The sequence below is a fragment of the Rana temporaria genome, chromosome 1 (assembly GCF_905171775.1).
Source record: "Rana temporaria chromosome 1, aRanTem1.1, whole genome shotgun sequence".
Taxonomy (NCBI): Eukaryota; Metazoa; Chordata; class Amphibia; order Anura; family Ranidae; genus Rana; species Rana temporaria.
Genome location: NC_053489.1, coordinates 632,324,161 through 632,336,589, shown reverse-complemented (window position 1 = coordinate 632,336,589; position 12,429 = coordinate 632,324,161). Strand labels below are relative to the sequence as shown.

The following is a 12,429-nucleotide window of genomic DNA, read 5'->3' as shown; positions in this document are numbered from 1 at the left end:
GGATAAGCAATTAGCGGACCTCCAGCTGTTGCCAAACTACAAGTCCCATCATGCCTCTGCCTCTGGGTGTCATGCTTGATGCTGTCAGAGTCTCGCTATGCCTCATGGGACTTGTAGTTTGGCAACATCTGGAGGTCCGCTAATTGCTTATCCCTGCTTTAAATGGTCTCTCAGTCTGGCTCAGTAGGAATCACAATCATGGGAAAGACTGCTGACCTGACAGTTGTGCAGAAAACCATCATTGATTTTTTTCATTCAGTCACACCCTCCATAAGGAGGGAAAGCCTCAAAGGTAATTGCAAAAGAAGTTGGATGTTCCCAAAGTGCTGTATCAAAGCACATTAATAGAAAGTTATGTAGAAGGGAAAAGTGTGGAAGAAAAAGGTGCAAAAGCAGCAGGGATGACCGCAGCCTGGAGAGGTCTTTCACAAGGAGTGGACTGAGGCTGGAGTCAGTGCATCAAGAGCCACCACACACAGACGGATCCTGGACATGGGCGACAAATGTCGTATTCCTCTTGTCAAGCCTCCTGAACAACAAACAACGTCAGAAGCGTCTTACCTGCGCTAAAGAAAAACACACCCAGTCTGTTGCCAGTGGTCCAAAGTCCTCTTTTCCGGAGTATGGAGGAAGAATGGAGAGGCACACACTGCAAGATGCTTCAAGTCCTGTGTGAAGTTTCCACAGTCTGTGTTGATTTGGGGAGCCATTTCATCTGCTGGTGTTGGTCCATTGTGCTTCATTAAAGCGGAGTTCCAACCACAATTAGCATTTTTTAAATGTATGTCCTTTCATCATGCGTTTTTATAATATAAATCCGGTCACTTACTATTTTACAATCCGCCACCGATCCGCATAGATATTCAAAAAAGATAGTTTATAAAACTATATCTACACCGTTGTCATTTTACTTGTGGGCATTGTGAAGCCTACAGGCACTTACTTCCTGGAAGTCTTGGATGGGGAGTGATAATTGGACAGCGCACTGCATCCTGGGAAATGATGACACACATTTCCCAGGAGCATTAGAGGGAGATGATGTCAGAATCCTAGGTGCTTTCAAAGGCAGATTTCGTGGGACCGCATAGCAACAGGCATTTCCAGATGAATAAAAACATTTATTTTTTTTTTACTTTTTTAGGTCCAATGAGCACAATAATGAAAAAAAAAAATTGGGATGGAAATTCCACTTTAAGTCCGGGGTCATCGCAGCCGTCTACCAGGAGATTTTGAAGCACTTCATGCTTCCTTCCGCAGACGAGCTCTATGGGGATACTGACTTCATTTTCCAGCACTACATGGCACCTGCCCACACTGCCAAAAGCACCAAAACCTGGTTCAATGACCGTGGGATTACTGTGCTTGATTGGCCAGAAAACTCGCCTGACCTGAACCCCATAGAGAATCTATGGGGCATCGCCAAGAGAAAGATGAGAGACATGAGACCGAACAATGCAGAAGAGCTGAAGGCCGCTATTGAAGCATCCTGGTCTTCCATAACACCTCAGCAGTGCCACAGGCTGATGGCTTCCATGCCACGCCGCATTGAGGCAGTAATTGTTGCAAAAAGGGCACAAACCAAGTACTGAGTACATATGCATGCTTCTACTTTTCAGAGGTCCAATGTTGTTCTATGTACAATCCTTGTATTATTGATTGCATGTAATATTCTAATTTTATGAGATTGTGGATTTGGGCTTTTCATGAGCTGTAAGTCATAATCATCACAATTATGACAAATCACGGCTTGAACTATCTTGCTTTGCATGTAATGAGTCTCATATATTAGTTTCACCTTTTAAGTTGCATTAGTGAAATAAACAAACTTTTGTACGATTTTGAATTTTTTTGAGTTTCACCTGTATACACAAATTACCAGTGGGGCTTGCAGGTCGGGCTTTGGACATGTCTGCTTTAAAGCGGGAGTTCACCCATAAAACAATTTTTCCCCTTAGATGGATGCTCGTTTTGTCTAGGGGAATCGGCTAGTTGTTTTAAAATATGAGCAGTACTTACCGTTTTCGAGATGCATTTTCTCCGTCGCTTCCGGGTATGGGTCTTCGGGAGCGGGCGTTCCTTCTTGATTGACAGTCTTCCGAGAGGCTTCCGACGGTCGCATCCATCGCGTCACTAGTAGCCGAAAGAAGCCGAACGTCGGTGCGGCTCTATACTGCGCCTGCGCACCGACGTTCGGCTTCTTTTGGAAAATCGTGACGCGATGGATGCGACCGTCGGAAGCCTCTCGGAAGACTGTCAATCAAAATAGGAACGCCCAGTCCCGCAGCCCATACCCGGAAGCGGCGGAGAAGATGCATCTCGTAAACGGTAAGTACAGCTCATATTTTAAAACAACTAGCCGATTCCCCTAGACAAAACGAGCATGAAGCTAAGGGAAAAAATTGTTATGTACGGGTGAACCCCCGCTTTAAGTGATTGTCTGCAGACTGGAAGATTTACACGTATATTCTCACAATTTATGAGAAAATTATATGACTTACCGTATTTTCCGGCGTATAAGACGACTTTTTACACAGCCAAAATCCGGGGGTCGTCTTATACGCCGGGTATAGCAGCTGCTCGATCGATATCAGCTGCCGGGTGCTCTGTACGGCTGCATGTATTCTGTATATGCGCCGCTTAGCTAATCCCGATGCACTGTGTGATGACAGAGCATGCTAAGCCTGCTCGGATTGGAGTAACGACCTCTGCCAATCCGAGTAGGCTACATTTATGTAGCATATGTGGCAGAGGTTGTTATCCAATCCGAGCAGGCTTAGCATGCTCTGTCATCAACACAGTGCATCGGGATTGGCTGAGCGCGCATATCCAAACTACATACAGCCGTACAGAGCACCCGGCGGGCTGCGGCTTCTTCATTTAATTAAAACAGTGCATCGGGATTGGCTGAGCGCGGCGCGCATATACAAAAACTAAATACAGCTGTACAGAGCACCCGGCGGGCTGCGGCTTCTTCATTACTTCCACACAAGGGGGTCGTCTAATACGGTGAGTAGACTACAAAACCACAGTTTTTAGCAGCATGTTAGGGGGTCGTCTTATATGCCGAGTCGTCTTATACGCCGGCAAATACGGTACTGGATTTCCAGCAAATAGCAAACAAAATCAATTTATCTCCAAAAATAAATAGGAGAAAAAAAACTGGAAAACCTTTCTGCCTGGAATCAACAATATCCCCCCCCCTCCATGAAGGAGTTAATTGTAAAATAATGCAGAGTATAAGACAAGAAAACTAAACATTCATGAACGCCTATTACTTTTTACCTACAAGATATAATCCATCTTCCCTCTCGGAGGACCCTGAGGAGAATGCGGATTCGCAGGTGCATCTGCGTCAGCTGGGACGGAATCCACACAAAGCCATTTGTAGCTCTTAAAGAATTTATGCAAAGCAGGTGTCCTTTGCGGATCTGCACAAAAGGCAGGTTGAGGGATTTTATTTTATTTTTGTGCGTCAGCTTTCTGAAAATTAATTTACCGACAGACGCTCTTACTTGAGAAGCTGAGGTTCCACTATTGATAAATGCATTAACGAGAAAGAAAAAAAAAAAACCTTGCCCCATGAGGGCTAATTATATTTGTGAAATCTGGATTCTTTGTTGATGGTTGCAGATGCAAGGCAAAAATACAGGAGGGGGGGAAAAAATACTCACTCATCTAAAGCTTGAAGCATTTGTTCTGGTTCCTCAAAGACGATGATGTCAATCAAGCGGTCAGTCACGCTCACATCTTCAGCAACGCCATCAGCCGATTTGGCCTGTGATTCACTTTTTGATTCCCCATTCGTTTGATGCAATCTCCCCTGTGCACATAAGAGATAAAAACAAGGAAGAAGGCCAATATTAACTAGGAACCCGCAACACTTGCTAAATAAAACAATTAGCCCTTAATACCTACGTACATTGCCAAGTATACAAATTAGTAGTATCGCGTATGCTAATCTGAGCCGATCTGCCCCCAGTTCATTATAACATACTTTGGTGGTTACTGCTTTAAGTGTAAGTAAACCTTAAAGCGGAGTTTCGGGCATATTTTTTTTGCAAACTAAAATTAATCACATTAACCACTTAACCCCCGGACCATATTGCTGGTCAAAGACCAGAGCACTTTTTGCGATTCGGCACTGCGTCGCTTTAACTGACGATTGCGCGGTCGTGCGACGTGGCTCCCAAACTAAATTGGCGTCCTTTTTTCCCCACAAATAGAGCTTTCTTTTGGTGGTATTTGATCACCTCTGCAGTTTTTCGTTTTTGCGCTATAAACAAAAATAGAGCGACAATTTTGAAAAAAATTATATTTTTTACTTTTTGCTATAATAAATATCCCCCAAAAATATATAAAAAAACATTTTTTTTCCTCAGTTTAGGCCGGTAAGTATTCTTCTACATATTTTTCCTAATAAAAATTAAATGTTTATTGACTGGTTTGCGCAAAAGTTATTGTGTTTACAAACTAGGGGGTAGTTTTATGACATTTTTATTAATATTTTTTTTTTACTAGTAATGGCGGTGATCAGCGATTTTTTTTCGGTACTGCGACATTATGGCGGACACTTCGGACACTTTTGACACATTTTTGTGACCATTGCCATTTTTATAGCGATCAGTGCTATTAAAATGCATTGGATTACTATAAAAATGCCACTGGCAGGGAAGGGGTTAACACTAGGGGGCGGGGAAGGGGTTACGTATGTTCCCTGGGTGTGTTCTAACTGTAGGGGGGTGGCCTCACTAGGGGAAATGACTGATCGCTGTTCATACATTGTATGAACAGACGGTCAGGCATTTCTCCCCTGACAGGACCGGGAGCTGTGTGTTGACACACACAGCTCCCGGTCCCCGCTCTGTAACGAGCAATCGCGGGTGCTCCGGCGGCGATCGCGCCCTCCGGGCATGCGCACAGGAGTCAGGAACGAGCGGGGGGGGCTCTAGTGGCCGCTTCGAAAGCCGACGTAGAGCTACGGGCTCTCGGGCAGGGGAGCCGACCTGCCACCGTATAACCGGCGGCTGGTCGGCAAGTAGTTAAATAGTCCCTAAAACATATTAATAGCTCCCCAATCGCCCCACAAATCATTGCAAACACTTGCCTTATATCCTCCAGCTCATGTTGTGGCCGTATCCATCATATGTGTGGGCATGTGAAGCCCAGTTCCTTTTTTCCTCCTGGTTTTCAGGGAGAGGTGCATTCTGGGTGATTTTTAGGCACAGTAATGCCCAGAGACTCTTGGGAAATTAGTGTCATTATTTCCCAGGAGGCAATGGGGTCTTAGGACAGGAAGTTGGACGACCTAGGACCAGGAACTAGGCAGAATACGAAATTTGCCTAGTAACAGCCAGATAGAAGTGAGTAAAAAAATGTTTTTTTATTTTTTATTTTTACATTAAAGGGGTTGTAAAGGTACAATTTGTTTTCCCTAAATAGCTTTGTCCAGTCCTCCTTAACTTACCTCATGCTTCGATTTTACTTTTAAATGTCCTAATTTCTTCTCAGAAATCCTCACTTCCTGTTTTTCTGTCTGTAACTACACACCGTAATGCAAGGCTTTCTCCCTGGTGCTCGCCCCCTCCCTTGGACTACAGGAGTGTTAGGACGCCCACTAACACACAGCTTCTTTCTCTATCTGCAACAGAGAGCATCCTGAATCTCCTGAAGTCCAAGGGAGGGGGCGAGCACGACACTCCACACCAGGGAGAAAGCTTTGCATTACTGTGTGTAGTTACACACAGAAGAACAGGAAGTGAGGATTTCTCAGAAGAAATAAGGACATTTAAAAGCAAAATCGAAGAATGAGGTAAGTTAAGGAGGACTGCAATAAGATAAAGGAAGCTATTTAGGAAAAAAAAAAACCTTTAAAGACAAGCTGTTAATAGAAAGTTCATTTTTAGTGTAGAACTCCGCTTTAAAAGCAAAACTTTACCCACAACTTGATAAAAAAAAAATGGAACATACATTCCACATTAATAACTAAGCAACCAAAATAAGTGTTTTCTGTAAACTGTCTCCAGCATTGTTCCAGTGTCTTCTTGCTGGAGGCTGCCAATTTGATGAAACCCACAGCTCCTGAGCAGCAGTAAATCTTTAGGCTGTCAGCAGATCAGCTTATACAAATTCGGCACAGTGCCAAAAAAACAGAAAACAACTGAGCATGTGCAGAGCAAGCTGAGAGACAGCATACTACTGGATTTTAAACAGTATGGCACTTATTTTCAATCAATTGGGCCAATTCTGACACTTTGCACCTACATGCTAGAAAATTACTTAGAACCCCCAAACATTATATATACAGTTGTATTCAAAATTATTCAACCCCCACTGAAATTGATTGTTTTGGCCAGTTTGACATTGATTTTGATCATTCAGTCATCCTGCTTACAATTAAATCAAAGAGGCACGTGTAGGTCAGACAAATATAACATAACATTTATAATGAAATAACCACAAATGTCTTTTCTGTGCTCACATCATTATCAATTTTATTCAACCCCCAAGTGACATTCAATCTTAGTACTTAGTACAACATCCTTTTACAGTTATAACAGCTTTTAAACTTGAAGCATAGCTTGACACAAGTGTCTTGCAGCGATCTACGGGTATCTTCGCCCATTCGTCATGGGCAAAAGCCTCCAGTTCAGTCACATTCTTAGACTTGCGCACTGCAACTGCTTTCTTTAAGTCCCACCAGAGGTTCTCAATCGGATTTAAGTCTGGTGACTGCGATGGCCACTCCAAAATGTTCCAGTCTTTAATCTGCAACCATGCTCTAGTGGACTTGGAGGTATGCTTGGGATCATTGTCCTGTTGAAAGGTCCAACGTCTCCCAAGCCTCAGGTTTGTGACGGACTGCATCACATTGTCATCCACTATCTCCTGTTACTGAAGAGAATTCATGGTACCTTGCACACGCTGAAGCTTCCCTGTACCTGCAGAAGCAAAACAGCCCCAAAGCATGATTGACCCCCCGCCATGCTTCACAGTAGGCAAGGTGTTCTTTTCATCATAGGCCATGTTCTTCCTCCTCCAAACATAGCGTTGATCCATGGGCCCATACAGTTCTAATTTTGTTTCATCAGTCCACAGAACACAATCCCAAAACTTCTGTGGTTTGTCCACATGACTTTTGGCATACTGCAGTCGACTCTTCTTATTCTTTGGCGACAGCAAGGAGGTGCGCCTGGGAGTTCTGGCATGGAGGCCTTCATTACGCAGCGCGAGCCGTATTGTCTGAGCAGAAACTTCAGTACCCACATCTGACAAATCTTTTCTCAGTTCCTCAGCAGTCACACGGGGACTTTTCTCCACTCTACGCTTCAGGTAGCGCACAGCAGTCAAAGTCAGCATCTTCTTTCTGCCACGACCAGGTAGCGTTTCAACAGTGCCCTTTGCCTTGAATTTGCGAATGATGCTTCCTATGGTGTCTCTTGGTATGTTTAACATCTTTGCAATCTTCTTATGGCCATTGCCCTTCCTGTGAAGAGTAATCACCTCTTCTCTTGTCTTCCTGGACCATTCTCTTGACTTCACCATGTTTGTAACCACACCAGTAAATGTCTAGAAGGAGCTGAGTATCACAGTCATTTTAAAGCTGTCTGATTGGTGCTTATTAGGCTTTATTGCTGCTCCCTGAAATCCACAGGTGTTTTCAATACCTGATTGAAAACACTTCAATGAACCTCTGTTCTTCAGAGTGGTAGTCTTTAAGGGGTTGAATAATTGTGTAAATGAAGAATTCACAAAATAAACATTTACTACTGTATTACAAAACCAATTGATGTCATTTTAGTTGCATATGGTTCTTTAAGAAGTCCTTGTAGGATTTCATTCTGAATACAATTACAAATGTACACTAAATTCCCTAAAACCCTTTACAGCATTGGGGGGTTGAATAATTTTGAACACAACTGTATTTTAGCAGAGACCCTAGGGGTGTTCAAACTTTTTCAAAGAGGGCCAGATTTGATGAAGTGAACATGAGTGAGGGCCGACCATTTTTGCCTGACATTCTTTGAACCATTAAAATTCAGTCTAAGGGCCAGATTCTCGTAGATCCACGTATCTACAAACGGGGCGTAGCGTATGCCATTAACACTACGACGCCGCAACTTACTGGAGCAAGTGCCGTATTCTCCAAGCACTTGCTCCGTAATTTGCGGCGGCGTAGTCTAAATGGCCCGGCGTATCCCCGCGTAAATCAAAGGGGGCGGCTTGTATTTAAATTAAGCGCGCCCCCGTGCCGAACGAATTGCGCATGCGCCGGCCTTAAACGTAGGCCACTGTGCATGCTCCGTAGTACGCCGCCGCAAAGTACGGGGTCATATAGCAGGGGTAACCTTACACTTTCCGGAAACGACGTAAACTACAGCGAAGCGGCGCAAAAACGTTCGGGAATCGGCATATCGGCTCATTTGCATATCCGACGCTGAAATGGACGTAAACGCCACCTAGCGGCCAGCGTAGTATTGCATTTAGGATCCGATGGTGTAAGTGACTTACACCAGTCGGATCCTAGCCTAATTCCGGCGTATCTTGTTTTGAGAATACAAAACAATGATACACCGGCGGGATTTTCGAATTACGCCGGTGTATCTGTAGATACACCGGCGTAATTCTTTTGAGAATCTGGCCCTAAGTGTGTTTGTTCAAGCACTAATACAGCACCCAACAAGAATTCTCCTGCCTTTGTGGCTGTGTGTGGTGAAGAGTTGAGCTTGGGCGTGTTATTTGTATCTATCTATCTAGATATCTATAGATATTTAGATAGATAGATATCTATATAAATATATATCTTTTGTGGCCCCAACGAATCCCAGAGCGCCGCTCAAGACTAAGGATGAGCTCGGGAGCGTTATTTTATGTATACCTTATTTATCGGTGTATAACACGCACATTCACTTTAGGAGTGAAGTTTCAGGGGATTATTGTTTTTAATATAAAGAACTGTGAAGCAAAATAAGGGTCAGTGCCCATCAATGCAGCCTCCTCACTGCCATGAATGCATCCTCACCATTGCCATCGGTGCAGCCTGATCCATGCCCATTTGCAGCCTCGGAGGGGACAGGGAGGGGGCGGGACGAGCACTAACAGATTACATGCAGGTGAATCTCCTGTTTTCTCGGTGGCCTCTTTAACACCAAGTCCTGCCTTCTATGATAGACAGAACAGTCGTCCAATGGTGTATATATCTTTAGTAGCCCGGGGGCCGCAAAAGATATATAAATCCAAATTACCAAGGGGGCCACATTAAACCGGAACAAGGGTCGCATTCGGCCCGCGGGCCGGACTTTGGACATGCCTGCCCTATAGAATAAAGCAGTGGGTGTTGCAATTTTTTGTCAAACAGTATTTGCGCAGCTGTTTTTTAGATAAACAAAAAAACACTTTCATGAATTAAAAACAAAAAAACAGTAGTTATGCCAATTATTTCGTATAATGTGAAAGATGATGTTACGAGAAAATAGATATCTGACATGTCATGCTTTAAAATTGCATCTGCCCGTGGAATGGCGAAAAACTACGGTGCTTAAAATTCTTCATAGGCAACGCTTTAAACTCCTTTAACCCTTTCTTGACTAAGCCTATTTCTGATATTTGGTATTTCCAAGTTAAAATCCGTATTTTTTGCTAGAAAATTATTTGGAATCCCCAAATATATAAATATATATATATTTATTTATTTTTAGCAGAGAATCTAGAGAATAAAATGGCGATTGTTGCAATATTTTATGTCACACGGTATTTGTGCAGCGGTGTTTTAAAACGCAACTTTTTGGGAAAAAGACACTTTCATGAATTAAAAGAAAACGAAACAGTAATGTTAGCCCAATTTTTTTTGTATAATGTAAAATATGATGTTACGTCAAGTAAATAGATACCAAACATGTCACGCTTTATAACTGCACGCACTCGTGGAATGGCGACAAACAACGGTACCTAAAAATCTCCATAGGCAACGCTTTAAAACAAAAATTGGCTACCAGATTAGAGTTACAGAGGAGGTCTAGGGCTAGAATTATTGTTCTCGCTCCGACGAACATGGCAATACCTAACACTGTTTACATATGTGGGCGCGACTTCTGTATGCGTTTTCTTTGCTGCGCGAGCTCGCAGGAACGGGCGCACTTTAAATTGTTTTTTTTTTCTTATTTATTTGTATATTATTTAATTGTGTTTTTTTTTTAAATAGGTGGTGACGGGTAGGTGGTGACAGACCCCCCAATCCCTCCTTGGTACAAAGTATTCAGATCGCCGAAAACGACGATTCGGAATACTGTATATTTTTTTAAATCCGGACCCATTGGCAGCCGAGTAAACCAGAAGTGACGTTGCTTCCGTGTTTACAGTCAAGAGATTGGAATGAAGACATTTACGGCTTTGTTCCAGTCTGAGGCTAGGTGCCGGAATAGGCGCATCGTGGTTCGCCGGGTTTCCCGGTGGGACGGGAGGCCCGGTCAGAGCGGCGGAAGGGGGATTGTCCCCTCCCGCTCCTCCAGGATAACAACCGAGTGGCTCTTAGCCGCATCTGTTGTTATCATCGGAGAGCCGATCGCCTGCTCTAAACAACGGTACCGGTATGATGCCTGCAGCTGCAGGCATCCTCCCGGTATAACCCCTGAAAGCCAAAGACACAGATCTGCGTACGCTCGGCGGCAAGGGGTTAAAGGTTACCAGTTTGGAGTTGCACCAGAGGTCTGGTGCTAGAATTATTGCTCTTGCTCTGATGTTTGTGACAATACCTCTCATGTGTGGTGCGATCACCGTTTACATATGTGTGCGGGAATAACATATGCGTTCACGTAAGCGCGTAAGGTAAAGTGGGACGGGTGCTTTAAAACATTTTTTTATAGGGACTGGCCTATTTTCGATTCATATGTGGACACTCCCAGGCGACCAAAGTCAATCTATAAATGGATTTCTGTCAAACAGGCTTGCTGAGAAATTTGTCTCGATCAAAGGCTGCAGCCCATTGATAATGTATTCTGATGGAGGAGTTCCGCTGTCAGAATACAATGGCATCGCGCGGAGGATTCCTTCTACCTAGCTTGTGTAGATGGAGAAATCAGATTGTTTTTTTTCAATCCGTCCGCTGGCTGTTCTATGGTCAGTCTAAAGTGAAGCCTCGTACAGACGTTCGGTTTACTCGACAAGAACCAGCAAAAAAAATGCTGGCAGAGCTTTCTTGCCGAGTATACCGTGCGTGGGTACGAGGCTTTCAGGTTTCTCGTCAAGAAAACTGCCTAAAATCTTGACGAGAAAAATAGAGAACATGTTCTTCATTTTCTCGTCGTGATTCTCGGCCTGTTTTCCTGCCGAGAAACCAGAGAGTGCGTATGTTTACCTGTCGCCGTGGAAACCCGCGCATGCTCGAAATGACTTTGAAGCATGCGCAGTAGCTTCCTAGGCATAGGTAGGGTGCAACAAGATGGCGGCGACGGCATCGAATGTGACGAGCACATGCCCGTCGTATGCGATGACGTCACCGCGTTCTTGCCTTCCAAAAGAACCGCTGTTCTTTTGAAAGTAGTGTCTGTACACTCGGGCGGCAAGAGATTCTTGCCAAGAATCTCGTCAGGATAAAATTAAAAAAAATTCCTTTTTTTCTCTTTTTTTTTTTTCTTTCTTTTTTTCGACTCAGAGAACACTTACCGGAGACCTAATCAATTTTGCAATCATACGCTGTCTCCATCCTGGTTCGCATCATGGTGGGAAATGTCTTTTTTTTTTTTTGCCTTTTTTTTTGTTTTGCTTTGTTTGCTATGTCATTATGTGTTTATATTAAGCCAGCATGGCCACAGTATGGCAAAGTACAAAAAAAATTACATCATAAAACCGAAGTGCCCCTACCCAAGTCGACTAACCCATCCCCACCCCCCCCCCCCTTACCCAGACCCACCCCTTTCTCTCCGAACCTCAGTCTCTTAGTTTATCAACTTTTACTTCACTACACCTCCTGCCCTATACCATCCGGACTAGATAACTCTGTGATGACTTATAGTCAACCCAGTCCATTTAAGTTTGAATCCCCTTTCACCTTCCTCCCCCATAAACTTAAGCTGTTCAATGTAATAAATATCATTTATTTTATCAAGACAATTCTTCATTGTTGGGCTCTCAGGATCTTTCCAGTGTTTAGGGATCAGGCTCTTTGCTGCATTCAGGATATGGGGGAGCAAGGTTCTCATATACTGTTTACTAGTCATGTTTGTCCCGTGGAACAAACACACCCACGGGTCAACTGCTATTTTAATTCCAGTCATTTCCTTGATTAATGATACCACTTTATGCCAATATCTGTTGATTTTGGGGCACATCCACCAAAGGTGTGACATGGTTCCGGGTTCCGTACAACCCCTCCAACAGAATCCGGAAGTCTCCCCTTGGAATCGATGTGCAATATCTGGGGTGATATACCATCTT

At 43.7% G+C, this 12,429-nt stretch overlaps 1 protein-coding gene across 2 annotated transcripts in view; it reads right to left on the bottom strand.

The window, feature by feature from the left end:
* EVC2 (EvC ciliary complex subunit 2) overlaps window positions 1-12,429 on the bottom strand; it is a 270,686-nt gene that overhangs the window by 127,112 nt on the left and 131,145 nt on the right. For both annotated transcript variants that reach the window (XM_040335408.1, XM_040335409.1), the window contains one exon: window positions 3,672-3,820. In XM_040335408.1, the coding sequence (XP_040191342.1) occupies window positions 3,672-3,820 (149 nt within the window). The remainder of the gene's footprint in view (window positions 1-3,671; window positions 3,821-12,429) is intronic.